Genomic DNA, 16351 nt, shown 5'->3' on the forward strand with positions numbered 1-16351 from the left:
TCCAGCATTTTGTGTGTATTGTCCTGCACTTCCAGCATCTGCGGAACCTCTCGTGTTTACAATGCTGCTCCCACTTCTGTTTTCTTTAATTGTCTCTAGTGGCAGAAGGGGCAGTGACAGGCCATGGATTTAAACTGATCAGAGAATTAGCCAGAGGGAGCATACTGCGATGATCAGGAAGAGCTGTCTCAGCAGCTCCATTAGTAACTCTCAAAGAGAACTGAATAGATACTTGGGGAAAGTAACAATGCATGTCCACGGGGAGTGGGAATAATTCAAGATCTGCACCGATGAGACAGAACTGGCCTAAAGGCCAGAAAGCCCCCCCTTCTGTGTTGTATTGTTGAATCTTTTCTATAACACCTTTCACAAAGCACTTCATTGACATAAGGGATCAGTGTCTGCATGGCAACATAAAGTTACCAGGTACAGGTACTTCTGTTACAACACGTATTTCCATAACACAAATTGCTTATAACGCATTTGGTGGATGAGGGAACACTATTTGCATTATGTGGGTCACGTTGATAATAGTGCCAACGTAGGGAAAAAGTCTGTGCTCTGAAGGTAACTACAGCCTGTTTTGCTATAATCCAACTTCCTATAACACGAAGTTTCTGAGGAATGTAACTCAGGCCCCACTCTCCCTCTCTCTTTTCTATAAGACCACAGAGTTTCCCAAAGCACTAATCGATATAAGCGAGCTGCAGTGCATGGTAACATAAAGCTGGTAGGCACGGGTATTTCTGCTGTGCACCTGTGGGCCTCTTCACACAGGTCTCTTCCAGCTGCACTGTTTGAAGAGCTATCACCTCAGGGCACTGGTGCAGGGTCTCGGCTCAAAAACGTCACCTGTTTACTCTTTTTCATAGATGCTGCCTGACTTGCTGAGTTCCTCCAGTGTTTTGTGCGTGTACCTCAGGGCACTGCTCACCTGACCAGGGCCTGAGTCCCTGACAGGAATGGGGATCTGGATAGAGGTGGCAGTTGATGGAATTCTCTGGTGGCTGGCAGAACTGTCATGAAGAAAGCAATCCCTCTCCCTGTGTCCCCCCCCCACCTCCATCTCTTTCTTCCTTCCCATCTTCACTCCCCTCTCCTAAATGTTCTACCACTGAGAGTGTTTGCAGGCTGCTTATCGGTCGAAGAATTCCTTGTGATTGAAGGTTTCATGTACCCAATTTCCCTCGGGATCAATAAAATATATCTATCTATCTATCTATTCTCAGATTCAGCTTCCTGGGTGGGCTGAGGGTCAAGGTGATGGTGAGCCTAATAAACTGCCCCCTACACACAATGCAGGCTCTGAGGGCAAAACCTAAGGACATGGATAGTGTTAAGATCCCAGGCTGCTGTTCAAACATCCCCACCCTTAAATGTGTCTCCGGGAGTGCCATGTGTAACCTCCCTCCTCTGCACCCACTCAGTTCTCGCAGATCAGCCTGCCTGTCTCCACAAGGGGAGGGTTGCTCTCTCTCTCTCTCTGCTCAGTGTTGAACTCCCACATTTAGTTTGCTGGCAGTCACTCTGTTGCCACTCATTGTTCTGCAGTCACTGTGGACCAGGAGGCAGGCCAGGGCCTGTGTAATAACCACTCCCTCACCCTGTTATTTGCTTACTGAAGTCAGCTGCTCTGCTGTTAAGGAGGACAAGACTTTATGAGACATGGGAGCGGCCCTACCTGCGAAAAAGGAAGACTTATGTTTACGTATCACCCCTCACAATCTCAGTACCCTGCAGACTATCTCTTACATTGCAGTGAATGATGTAATGTAAAAGCAACTCCAAATAAAAACTGGTGCTGCTGGTAACACTCAGCTGGTCAGCCCATTTAACCGCTGTCCCTGTAACTTCCAATCCTTACACCCTACACATCTTACGATCTCGATCTCCTCCCCAAACTCCACACGCCTCGTTATCGCTGTCAACCCCATTCAGCCCCTACATCCTTCCCTGTATCTGTAACTCCCCCAAATCCCCACATCCCTCTCTACCCCTGCAACCTCATCCAGTTTCTACATTCCTGCTCATCTCTGTACAATCTCTATAGCTGTCTCTATCGCTTTTAACTCCTGCATAACTCTGTAACTTCCTCTAGCCGTTACCCACCTCTCTATCTCTGTAACTTGCATCTGTGACACTCCTCTCTCTGTAACTTCCTCCAGCCCTGACACACCTCTCTCTCTCTGTAATTTCTTCCTGCTGCTACACTCTTCCCTAACTCTGCAGTTTCTTCCAGCCTAAAACGTCTCTTTTTCTCTGCAGTTTCTTCCAGTCACAGCAACCCTCCCTATGTCTGTTAACTCCTCCAGGCCTGACAAAACCTCTGAGAGCTCTGTGCTCCTCCAGTTCAGCTGTGATTTCCAAAAAGACTACCATTGGCAGTCATACCTTCAACTGCACTGGAAATCCCTCTCTAAATCCCTTCTCTCTCGCTAAGTTGCAACCTAAAACCCAGGCTCTTTTGGTCACCCATATGTTATTCTATTAACTGTCTCATGTTGTTCAGAATTGTTGAACATGAATCGTGTCTCAAGCACTAAAAAATGCAGAAGGCTATCCTGAGGGATGTCTACTAGTAGAGAGTTCTGGAGAGAACTAGGTGTGAGGCAGAAAGAGAGAGATCCTCACACCCAAGACTGGTAACAGTTCTGCTCCTGATTGCCATTGCCCAGAGGATGCTCTGGTATTTCCAGTAAGAGTCAGTGGTAGACTGCAGTCGCAGTGCTCCCATCCTAACCAGATACCAGCAAGCAGCTGTAGCAACTGTGGCCACAATCTGTCCCTCACGTGACCTGGGCCAGGGCCTGTTGTCAGATTAACAGATGCAATTCTTCTTCTACTGCTAATCCACCTGCCTCTTCTTCCATCCTCCATCTCTAATTTCCTGTCCACCTTCCTCCCCATCTACTCAATCTTCTTCACTCACTCACTCAATCTCTCTCTCCCCTCCACACCTCCCCTCCTTCACAATCTACTCTCTTCATGTATCTTTTCTCTCACTTCTAACCATATAACCATATAACAATTACAGCACGGAAACAGGCCATGTCGGCCCTTCTAGTCCGTGCCAAACTCCGACTCTCACCTAGTCCCACCGACCTGCACTCGGTCCATAACCCTCCGTTCCCTTCCTGTCCATATATCTATCCAATTTAACTTTAAACGACAACATCGAACCTGCCTCAACCTCTTCAGCTGGAAGCTTGTTCCACACAGCCACAACTCTCTGAGTAAAGAAGTTCCCCCTCATGTTACCCCTAAACTTTTGCCCTTTAACTCTCAACTCATGTCCTCTTGTTTGAATCTCCCCCACTCTCAATGGAAAAATGTCAACTCTATCAATCCCCCTCATAATTTTAAACACCTCTATCAAGTCCCCTTTCAACCTTCTATGCTCCAAAGAATAAAGACCTAAATTGTTCAACCTTTCTCTGTAACTTAGGAGATGAAACCCAGGCAACATTTTAGTAAGCCTCCTTTGTACTCTCTCAGTTTTATTGACATCTTTCCTATAATTCGGTGACCAGAACTGTACACAATACTCCAAGTTTGGCCTTACCAATGCCTTATACAATTTCAACATTATATCCCAACTTCTATACTCAATGCTCTGATTTACAAAGGCCAGCATACCAAAAGCTTTCTTCTCCACCCTATCTACATGAGATTCCACCTTCAGGGAACTATGCACCATTATTCCTAGACCCCTCTGTTCTGCAGCATTCTTCAATGCTCTACCATTTACCATGTATGTCCTATTTTGATTAATCCTACCAAAATGTAGCACCTCACATTTATCAGCATTAAACTCCATCTGCCATCTTTCAGCCCACTCTTCTAACTGGCCTAAATCTCTCTGTAAGCTTTGAAAACCTACTTCATTATCCACAACTCCACCTATCTTAGTATCATCTGCATACTTACTAATCCAATTTACCACCCCATCATCCAGTTCATTAATATATATGAGAAACAACATTGGACCCAGTACAGATCCCTGAGGCATACCACTACACACCGTTCTCCAATCTGACACACAGTTATCCACCACTACTCTCTGGCGTCTCCCATCCAGCCACTGCTGAATCCATTTTACTACTTTGATATTAATGCCTAACGATTGAACCTTCCTAACTAACCTTGCGGTTGCAACCTTGTCAAAGGCCTTACTGAAGTCCATACTTGCCTCTGTTCTCCCCCACTTTCCAACACTTCCCTCTCCTCCCATATGTGGCATCTCCCCTCTCATCATCTCCTTATTTCTCCTCCACATCCCAGTCTCCCTTGTTCTCTCATTCTCCTCTCTCCAATCACCTTTACAACCCTATCACCATTTATTCTATAAAACTTCTGAGTAGGTCCCAGTCTCTCCTACATATCTATTATTATAATAACCAACTGTGCTCTCTAAGTAGACAGATATGAGCTTGTGTCTCATTCCTACTTTTCTTGACATTATTTATTTGACCAAGTAACTCCATTGGAACTTGTAGCTCTAGAGCTCAGAATCAGAGTTTAATGTCACTGGCATATGTCATAAATTTTATTGTTTTGTGGCAGCAGTACATTGCAATACATAATAATAAAAAACTATAAATTGCAATAAGAAATATATATATATATATGTAAAATTAAATCAGATAAATAGTGCAAAAAAGAGAGCAAAAAAAAAGATAGTGTACATGGGTTCATTGTCCATCCAGAAATCTGATGGAAAAGGGGAAGAAGCTGTTCCTGAAACGTTGTGTGTCTTCAAGCTCCTGTACCTCCTCCTTGATGGTAGCAACAGGAGGAGGGCATTGGGGGTCCTTAATGATGGGTGCTGCCTTTTCGAGGCATTGCCTTTTGAAGGTGTCCTCGGTGCTGGGGAGACTACTGCCCTTGATGGAGCTGTCTGAGTTTACAATTTTCAGCAGCTTTTTCCGATCTAGTGCAGTGGCCCCTCCATTCCAGATGGTGAGGCAACCAGTGCATCTGTAGAGATCTGCAAAAGCGTTTGGTGACAGACTGCCAATGAAATATCGCTCTTGTTGTGCTTTCCTTGTAATCGCATCAATATATCGGACCCAGACTGCATCTTCAGAGATGTTGACACCCAGGAACTTGAAACTTCTTACCCTCACTGCTAATCCCTCAATGAAGACTGTTGTATGTTCCCCCGACTTCCCCTTGCTGAAATTCACAATCAATTCCGAATTCTTACTGACATTGAGTTTAAGGTTGTTGTTGTTGTTGCGATACCACTCAACCAGTTGATCCATTTCACTTCTGAACACCTCCTCGCCACCATCTGAAGTTCATAGTTGTGTCATCAGCAAATTCGTTGATGCTGTTTGAGCTGTGCCTAGCCACATAGTCGTGGGTGTAGAGAGAGTAGAGCAGTGGGCTAAGCATGTATCCTGAGGTGCACCTAGTGTGAGTACATCCCATCCACTGATTTACACTGTATTACATCAATCCATAAAGAATCTGAAACACCGGGCCAAGTTGGTACGTGCGCACAGGCTTCGTCATGCATTTATTACCTCACTCCATCAGCACGTCCTTCATTCCCTTTCTCTCTACCTGTTTACGTAATATTCTCTTCAGTCCATCCATGCATTTTGTTGGTTTTGTGAGTGTTCGCAAACTGTCTGCCCCCCACTCCCCATCCCGTGTTTCCCACCTGTCTCTGAAATGTATCACTTCTGTGAACTTGAACTTAAGATTGAAGGTTCCAAGTAATTCTCCGATTCAGCTTCCTTTAGGGGGTGGGGGTTGGTGGTTGGTGGTGATAACCTTGCCCCTGCCCTGTGGGACAACATTGCTGGCAATGAAGGCAAATCCTGAGGACGTGGAAAGTGACATGACTTAGGTTGTTGTTCAAACTTCCCCACTCTTAATATTGCCTCCGGGAGTGCCTGGGACATACTCCCTCCCTTCTCAATGTTGAAACGCTGGTCTCCTCTTTAACTGACAGTCTTGCTCTGCGCTCTACACTCTTGTCTGAATTTCCTTGAATTCCTGACTGGGTTTAACAATGTTTTACGTACCTCTTTCTGATTGTTACGGAGAAATTTACCCGTATCTACTTTTCTTATCCCCTTCTTAATATTAAAGACTCTTTTGGGTCAGCCCTCAGCTTTGCCTGTTTTGGAGTGAAGCCCTCCAGCACGTGATGCCCCTCCTGATTGTTACAAACTCTCAGTTTGGTTAAAATATTTGCAAACTTTTTCTTTTTGTGCCTCCCCTCTCACCACTGCCTCCCTGTTCTGAGCTGCACAGTGTGTATCTCCGCAGCTTCCTTGTAATATATATGTTCAAAGGACTTGCCTCGAGATGTTTTTCAATTAGTCACCTTTTCTGATGGGTTTGAATAGGGTGAGTGGGCAGAACAGCCTGTCACTGTTGCTGAGATCAGAGGAAAGATTGCTTCCAAGGGCAAGCTCCTACTTGCTAACTGAGAGTTGACACGGACTGAAAGAAAGAGCAGAACTATTTCAGACATTGCATTCTCCTGGGCTCTTCTGTCAGCTTCATCCCTGTGAGTACAATTCAGGTCCATCTGCTTCTCTTGCCTTGACTTGCTACATGGTCACGTAGCCCCTCAGTACCACAACTTAAACACTGGGTCCGTTTCAGATGCAATCACAGGGGCTTGCTTCTGAGGAAACCACCCCATCAATTCCACCCCATAATCCCATCTGCTCACAAAGCAATTAGCATTCAGTACTCTGTTTACTGTCCACCTCCCATAGCTGTCCAAGAGAATTTAAACCCATTTGAAATAAGTTCACTGACCACACATGGAACCTATCTCAGAGCCATAGCTAACTAGGCATATACATCAGAGGACACTCCAATCTCTGCAAAAAGCAGACAGGTGTGTAGTTTGTGAAGTGTGCACTTTATCGGCCATTTACACACGGCTTCACTGTGAAGTTTCTCCGCTGCTTACAACTGCGCAGTTGGTTGTCTCCATCCTTCACCATATCCCTGTGGGAGTCACTGACTGGCTTTACCTCATTGGTGATCCTCTGGGTGGAGAACACCAGGCAGTGCCTGTCTCCAGACGTGGGTGGATTTTGGCTCATCCGTCCTTTGGCAAGTTTTGAGTTTAGATCCTTGGGGCAACACAACACAACCTGACAGACTGAATGGGGCTTTTAGTTTTGTGCCAACAATGGGATATGATACAGGTAGCACTGGGGACATGGCACCAGTGATGGGGTGAACACTGGTCTCACAAGATCCTTCATGAAATATGGTGGAAATCTGAGGCCCAGGAACAGATCCTGAGGGCACTTCCTGCTAGATGAACTACATATCCTTTATCCCAAATCATTGTTCCCATTGCCCAACCAATTTACTTACTATCAATGGGCTACTTCCAATTGCATATATTTTCATTTTTGTGAACAGTCTTCTGTATTATTGAACATTATTGAATGGCTTCTGCAAATCCTATTCATTGATATTCCCTCTACCACATTTCTTACCTTCTCAGACACTGTAATTGATTATGTTAGACAGTTTCCTTCACAGATCCAAACTTTCTGCTTGTCTAAACATTCAGTCATTCTATCCCGATTGACAAATTCTAGCATTCCTCACAACTGACTCTCAACTAACTGGTCTGTTATTTCCAAATGTATTTCTTTCTATTCTAAAAGAGAGAAACAACTTTGAACCCTTTCCCATACATACATAAACATAGTCTATAGTATTGTTATATAGAGCATCTCAGGCCCTTCAGCCCACAATGTTGTGCCGACCTTTTAACTAATCTAAGATCAGTCTAACCCTTTCCTCCCACATTTTGTATTTCTAACATCCATGTACCTATCTAAGAGTTTTTAAAATGTCCCTAATGTATCTGCCTTTACCACCACCCATGGTTCCACACACCCATCACTCTCTGTGTAAAAAAACCTACCTCTGATATTCCCCCCATACTTTTCTGCAGCCACTTAGTATTAGTCATTTCTGCTCTGGGGAAAAGTTTCTGGCTGTCCACTTGATCTGTGCCTCATACCATCTTTTGCAGCTCTATCAAGTCACCTTTCAACCTCCTTTCCTACAAAGAGAAAACCCCTAGTGACAGGATATATCAAGCATCACCTGCAGTCCAAGACATCCAGTGAAATGCCTGCAACAACCAGTCCTGTATCCCATCATTACGTGTTGATAGTCCTGTCTCCCATCGTTACACATTGATAGTCCTGTATCCCATCATTACACATTGATAGTCCTGTATCCCATCATTATACGTTGATAGTCCTGTATCCCATCATTACACGTTGATAGTCCTGTACAGCCAATATCTCATGGCTATACTGAACAAATCTGTACTATCAATAGTGTACCTCAGTGTTACACATTGACTGTCCCTACTAGCTAATACTTTTCTCACTTTTTACAATGACGGACCTGTACAAATCAATAATGAACACCAGTGTTGCATAATTCTTACTTAGTACAACACAGAAGGTATTCGGCCCAACATGTTTATATGCTAGCTCCCAGCAAAGCAATCCCATTGGTCCAATCCACCTTCTCCTTATTTCTCTGTAACATTGCCATCTATTCACTCTCTTTCTCTGCCAGTCAAATCCCCTTTGTTTCTTTAGCTGTCTGCCTCCACTAAGGATAATTTAAAAGTATCCAATTAATCCACCAGCCCACATTTGTGGCGTGGGAGGAAACCGGAGCCCTCAGGGAAAATGTACATAATCACATGGAGAACGTGCAAACTCCACATGGAAAGTAACCGAGGACAGGATCTAACACAGGTCCCTGGAGTTGTGAGGCAACAGCGCTAACTGCCGTGCTTGTGTTCCACCCAAGGCAGACTTGTATCAACCAATATTACTGTATTAACAACATTAAATAATAACTGACTGGCACCAATCAATATTCGATACTACTGCTATAACATAAATAAATAAAGGCATCCGTTAGTCTTGCGAGACCATGGATCTGCGCCTGGAAAGTCTTCACTCTCCAGGCCGCAGGCCTGGGCAAGGTTGTATGGAAGACCAGCAGTTGCCCATGCTGCAAGTCTCCCCTCTCCAGGACACCAGCGTTGTCCAAGGGAAGGGCATTAGGACCCATACAGCTTGGCACCAGTGTTGTCACAGAGCAATGTGTGATTAAGTGCTATAACATATGGTATTGCATACTAGATTAAAGCAATTTTCTTGGAAAAAGTATTCATCAGGAAGGGCGAATTCTTGACTTGTTCTGCAAGGGTGTATTCAGGGCTAGCTTTGGCATCTGTAATCATTTTATCCATCCACAATTATACAGTGATGTAATCCTAGTGACGATGTTGAGTTCACTTCCTGGGATGACAGCACTTCACTCAATACTTCAGTTTTCTTGCTCGCCCTTATGTAAACAAGGTAGGTGGCAAATTAGTAACTGACGTCACTGCCACTCTGCCATCTGGCTTCCACCGCCACCTCTCCACACCGTTTTGGCAGCTCCCTCTGCAACTTATTACCTACAATCATCAGTCTCCTGAACCAGGGTGACTAACTTCACTCACCTCAACAATCAACTGATGCCACAATCTACAAGCAATCAAAGTCTCATGTTGTCAGTACTTATTTTAAATTTGCAGTTTGTCTTTGTCTGCACTTTGGTTGTTTGCCATACGTTTATGTATAGCCTTTTATTGGTTCTATTCTATTTCTCTATTCTACTGTGAATACCTGCAAGAAAATGAATACTATATGGAGACATATATGTTCTTTAACAATAAATTTGCTTTGAACTTTTGAACTTAGAACTTGGTTTCTTTCGCAGTGAGAGGGGAGCTGGTATGCAGGCTGTTTCCTTTATTCTGTTGTCTGTTCCCTTTGTGATACGAACAGACTTCTAAGAGCTATAAAAGTAAACTGATCTTCTTGAACTTCTTCCTATCCACAGGCACTGAAGCAACTGTACCTGTTCTGAATTGGCCAGATGCCTGGAACTCTGTCACCCTAGTCATTAATTTGCCTCTTCTCAAGAAGAAGGAAGTTCCCTCCTTACCATCTCAAGTGTGTTCTGTTGCTTCAACCTTCAATGCTCACTCAGTCAATGGAAAGCCCTCCTAGGAATGCTTGAGGCTCAACTAAACAGCAGCATCAAGTGCTCTAAACCTTTGCCAGGTGTCCAGGGGAGTTCTGGGGGAGACAGGAAAGAACATCTGCATATGTGATCAGCAACGCCTGTGAGAACTCACTGCATTGTGCCAGAGACAGAAAGGAGGTTCTTTCAGTAAGACTTGCCTTTGGCCTGTTTGACGGGAGAAGATGAACCAGATCTCACCACAGTCAGGACCTAGGAGCTATGAGAGCCACGAGAGGCTCCAGGAGAACCATGTTCTGTGTTGTAACCACTTCTTATCCACCAACACCATGTATGGGGGTAAGTTACTTTTGAATGAATAGTTATTTTTGGGTTACGTTATTGATATTAGCGGAATGCATGACCGACTGATGAGGATGCTGGGTGGATTGAATGTGAAACAATAACTGAATGTGGGAAAGATACTTACTTCCACTTCCACCCCTAACCCCACCCATCCCTCCCCCAGCACACCTACCACCTCCTCTCCTACAACCCCTGGACAGTGGCTGACAATGAAACACCACAACAGCACCAGGGATGACGTTAATGGAGGGCCACATTTCCCACAATGCAATGCATTATAGAAACTGTAGAATTGAAGATAATTTTTAAATTCATTCTTAGGATGAGTGTGTCAGTGGCAAGACTGGCATACATTGCCTCATGAGACCTTTTCAAAGGATAGTCTGGATCTGTATGTGACACCGGACCCATAACCATAATGCTAACATACAGACCCGGACTGGGAAACGATGGTAGTGAATTCATTTTGTAAATGAATTTTGGTTTTTATGACAATCTGGCATATTTGTTGTTACTGACACTGGCATTTTATTTACAGGTTTAAATAAGATAATTCAAATGTTGACACTAAAGCCTGGGATTTAAACTTGTAATATTCGGTGTTTTAGTACAAGCATGTTGATTGCTGGTCCAATACCATTCCACCTTTATACCTGAGCCATATCACAGGCTCCTCTCTCCTGGACAAACCCTTCAGGATCCTATCAATTGGATGTGTGTAACTGTAGAAAGCAGCTTTCTGAAGTGGGAAAAGATGCAATGGCAGGAATGAGGAAAGGTCATTTAACATACCCACACTTCCCATTCTGTGCTAACATTCGACTTTCCTTCACTAACCAAATCCTGGGAAGCTGCTCAAGATGTAGCCTGGAATCTGAAGTACAACAGTGATGTTTGCTGCTAACCCAATCTTCGCCATTCCTCATGGGAAAATCCAAAAGGCAACCCCTATTAAACAACTGTTGAGTTCAGTCAGAGTACCTGTGCAGTGGTCTAAGATCTCAGAATGAAGAATAGTGACTGTTATTAAGTAATACTTTACAGCTGAGTTATGGAATGCAATGTCTGATGTGTGATGGTTAGGTGTTGGGATCTCCAAGAGGCTGTGCTCATGTCCAGTTGGAGAAAAGGAACAGATGAGTATCCAATGTCACACATGTATCAAACACACAATAAGTACCCTGCTCCTGCTCTGAAATTCTGTCCTCAGGGGAAATGAATCTTTGACGTAGAGCATGACTTGCTCAAACTACTGTGCACTGTTGCTTATTGTGTGTGACGAAGGTGAATTCTTTACCCCCGAGTCTTCCTTTTGTGTTCATTCTAATGAACTATGGTTTTCTTTGGAGAGTTAGCGCTGGGACTACTGCACCTTTTGATATATATTCATCACCTTACTCTAAGGAGCATCGTTTCGATGCTTGTCCTGTCGATGCTCCAGGACATATTCAGGATTGTGATGGAGGAGTCTTAGTTTAAAACTTAACTCTGTGAGGACAACTGTGTCAACTTGAGTATTGACTGGCCTATAGTTTGTAAGGCTTTGCAATGTCAGCCTGGCTGACTCCAAATTTGGTTCTGCTGTGTCTGATGCCAGGCGGTCAGTCTGATCTTATTCATTTTCTTTTCACTAAAGGAGACAGGAAAGAACTGAATGGTGTAGACCATAAGAAACACGATTAGGAGTGTTCTGCCATTCATAAAACCTTAGAAGAATTAGAGTGAATCACATAACCCCTGTAGTAAAGGAAATTGAATAAGGCTGGCAGATTCCTTCAGATTCAGATTAGTTTATTGTCGTATAAGGCAAGGTGCAATGAAATCCTTGCTTGTGCGAAACTCACAGAGTAAACAGAATACATGGTAATAATAACTACAGCAGTAAAGATGGCAACAAGCACAAAACAACAGTGGTGTAAAGTGTAACACGATGGTGTAAAGACATGCTGCATTCTGCAGCCGGGAAAAAGAAATGGCAAAGTGACAATGATGGAATAACCAATAATTAAGCTTCCAAAACCATAGCAGCAAACACTGGGACAGGAGGATGTGAAACAGGTGATTAATTCAGAACTCTGACAGCAGTGGGGAAGAAATAGTTTTTATTTAGAGATACAGCATGGAATAGGTCCTTCTGGCCTACCGAGCTGTGTCACCCAGCAACCCATTGACTTTAACCCTCGTCAAATCACAGGACAATCTACAACGACCAATTAACCTACTAACCGGACTGTGGGAGGAAAACGGCTTGCACACGAAAAGGAACGTACAAACTTGCACACGAAAAGGAACGTGCAAACTTGCATATGGAAATTGCACTGGAACTGAACTCTGAACTTGGATGGCCTGAACTGTAACAGCGTCGTGCTAACTGCCACACTCTGGTCTGGTCTGATAGGCTTACAAGCTCCTATATCTTCTCCCAGCAGGTAGAACAGAGTAAAGGGAATTGCCAGGATACAGGCATCCTTGATTATACTAGCCTTCCTGAAATAAAGATGGGCTGGACGGAAGGAAGTGTGGAGTCTGTGATAAACAGTAATGTTTACACTCTCTGCAGCTACATTAATCCAGAGCGGTACCTTTGCCATACTAGGCTGGGGTGTGTCTCGTCAGGATACCTTCTATAGCGCAACTGTAGAAATTCAAAAGAATCCCTGTGGACATGCCAAATCTTGATGGATGTGCACATGCTGATGTACTTTCCGAATGTGAAGGGACCAGGTGAGATTACTGGTGGTATGGGTGCCTAGGAACTTGAAGCTGTCACCCAACTCCAAGAAACTACCTTGATGAGTACAGAGTTGTTGAGTTGGTTCCAGCCATGCCCTCATGGGCTTACAGAGCATAGAGCAGGAGACTGGGAACACAACTGTAGGGAGCTCCAGTATTAGGAGTAACAGTGGATGATATGTTATGAAGAATTGCCACTGATTGTGGTCTACTAGTTAGAAAGTCTAGAAGCCATTTCCAGGTTGTTTGGGGGGGGGGGCGTTATGTGTTCATGTGTAGCAAGGCCAAGATCCAAGAATCGCTCACCATCCTGGTAGTTTTATAGTCATTATTACAAACACCAGTTGTTGTCATCAACTTCTTCCTTTAGGTCTTCAGATGGTTGTGGTGGGATTTGAACTGATACCCCTGGAATATTATTTCAGACCTCATTAGCCTTGTAATTTAGCCACAGCACCACCAATTTAACTAGCTGGATTATTGTGGCCATCTCCTGATGCCACACCTTAGGAAAGACGGTAAAGACTTGGAAAGAGCATTCACACAAAGAGACGTTGTAGTTAGGAATCCACTGCTAGGAAGGTTGTCAAAAATAGTCAGCATTAGCTTTCAATAGATTATTGAAAGTTGGAAGTGGAAATGTTTGCTTTGGGGAAAGAATGGGAATCACCAACTAATCTTTGAAAGACAGTGCAGACTTATAGCCAAATGGCTTCCTTCAGCACTATTGCCCTTTGGATTCTCAGTGTCCAGTTTAGTATGTGCACATTGTTAATTACAAACAAGATCGGCCCACTGCTGGGAGCAATAACCCTGCATCAAATACTCCCATGGCCAGCTCAAACTTTACATTTTATCTAATGAGACTGTGCTAAAACTGTTGAATTGAAAGGAACCAATACACCCCACATCATCTTGGGCTTTACAGCCAAGGGAGGACATGACAAAGGTTTCTGAATCTGAGCTCTGTTGAATCACTTTGAAGCTGAATCTAGATAAAATAAGTCAAAATATCTTGTCTTGAGGTATATAATGGGAAATTGTCTGTTGTCAGGTTTTATGCATTTATGAATCATATTTGTCATTTATACAGGTCCCTCGTGATATTGAAATATCTTGAAATGATTCACATTGAACTAATTTTGGGTACTACGACTGTCATTTTCTTGACAATCGCAGGAACAATATGAGCTCAGAAAGAACATTCATACAACATAAACCTGTTCTTGCTGATGGTTATGGGACTTGTAGTACGTTTGTAGGGCTTTCTTAGAAGTTTGTGTAGGTTTGTCATGTCACCAAAAACTTTGACAAACTTCTATAGAGGCACAGTGGAGAGTTTCCTACCTTTCTCCTAGCCCATCACAGGCAAAGCCCTCTCCAACCTTGAGTACATTTACATGGAGCACTGCCGCGAGAAATCAGCATCCATCGTCAAAGACCCCCACCGCCAAGCCCATGCCTTTTTCTTGCTACCACCATCAGGTAGGTATTAAAGGAGCCTTAGGTTCCACACCACCAGGTCCAGGAAGAGTTATTATCCCACAACCATCAGGATCCTGAACTGGTGTGGGTAAGTTCCTTCACCATTATTCTGAGCTGATTTTGCAACCTGCAGAGTTTCAACGATTCTTTGCAACTCATGTTGTCAGTATTATTCTTATTTGCAGAGTGTGTCTTCTTTTGCTTATTGGTGTTTGTCAGTCATTGTCGGTTTAATAATAAATACAATAAAATTGTATTGTATTTCTTTTTTCCCTGTAAATGCCTGTGTAGACCCCCTGGTAAGCCTCAGGCTTGCTCAACTCACTTTCGTCTAGGGGAAGCATCCTGCGGCCCCGCCAAACTGGGTAATCAAGTTTGTGTGGATGCTGTGTGATGTACCCCACCCCGCCAAATAACAGACAATACACCATATGTGATTAAATGATTACAATTTATAGAACTTACTGGAACTATGTAATTAATAGAGGTAAAGTATAAAAGGAAAGTAAAAGGCGCCAGACTTATCAAAGTTCAACCACTTCGTGCACAACAGTTGGAGCTCAAGTAACAGGGTCCTCTTTTCGATCCCTTCCGACCACCTCGACCCGCCGCCTGGGACCAACCACGGTGGTCGACCAGACGCTCCACATGAGTCAGTCTTCATCTCCTCTCCTCGCTGAAGACCCTGGGCCTCGGACTCCCGCTCGGGGGCAGTCCCGTCAGCCAGCTCACAGCATCGCATCCACTCTCTCTGTCCCCATTGTGCCTTCTGCGCCAAAAACCGCGCAACACAATAGCTTACAGACACACAAGAGGAAATAACATCTATCCCAATTGTTCCGTTTCCTCCCTTATCAATAATATAACCCAAACAAGCAGAGAGAGAGAGAACTCTCTCATCGCAGTTATTTCAGAAAAGCCATTTTAATTATAACATAACAAAGAAGCCATTTTGATTAGCCTACACAGTAACATAAAAGAAGATACTCAAAACACACTGGAGGAACTCAGCAGGTCGGGCAGCATCTGTGGAAAGGTCGACTCATCGTTTCCATGGATGCTGCCCGACCTGCTGAGTTCCTCCAGCGTGTTTTGAGTGTTGCTTTGATCCCAGCATCTGCAGATTATTTTGTGTTAACATAAAGGAAGAAACCCCTTACTCTCTCCCCCCACCAAATAAAGTCATGTCCTCATGACTTCTGAATAACTCGCCCACCCTTCCTGCAGACACAAAAACCCAATCCAGGTACAAACAGTCACATGGCTCCCCAAACAGTGGACATTATGCCCGGTCCCACGGGCGCTACATAGGCCAATCTATCTGGGAGTTTCCTAATCCTCCAAGACCTCTGTACCCCCTTGCCTAAACCCTTAAGGCTCGGACACTACCGGGGTTACCTCGGGTCTGCTTGCAAACTCCTCTCTCAATCTCTCGCTCATGCCCCCACTGCAACTTGGAGCCCCCTGTCCCATGTCCAGGGCCCCGCTTCTTTTGCTTCCGGGTCCTACTGTAACCCAGGCTGCCCACAGCTAGCCCTCCCCACTACACCTGACTCAGTGGGGGAAGGGCCAAAAGTCTCTTCCTCATTCAAGGGGAAGTTAGCGAAAGGCAGCATGTACCACACATCCAGCACGTCATCCTTCGAATCTGTATTCTTCCTCATTCCCTCGATCAGTAGCTGCTGTTTGATTTTCTCCAAACTGAAGCACTTAGCCCGGGCTGCCTCTG

General features: G+C 44.3%; 1 protein-coding gene across 1 annotated transcript in view; it reads left to right on the forward strand.

Annotated features, from left to right (window-relative positions):
* The window catches only part of plch2a (phospholipase C, eta 2a), a 328352-nt gene that overhangs the window by 15732 nt on the left and 296269 nt on the right, over positions 1-16351 (forward strand). Inside the window, exon 2 of the mRNA XM_072244834.1 lies at positions 9916-10398. Within this exon, the coding sequence (XP_072100935.1) occupies positions 10284-10398 (115 nt within the window). The 5' untranslated portion in view covers positions 9916-10283. The remainder of the gene's footprint in view (positions 1-9915; positions 10399-16351) is intronic.

Source organism: Mobula birostris, chromosome 27 (genome assembly GCF_030028105.1).
Source record: "Mobula birostris isolate sMobBir1 chromosome 27, sMobBir1.hap1, whole genome shotgun sequence".
In the NCBI taxonomy this organism is placed as follows: Eukaryota; Metazoa; Chordata; class Chondrichthyes; order Myliobatiformes; family Myliobatidae; genus Mobula; species Mobula birostris.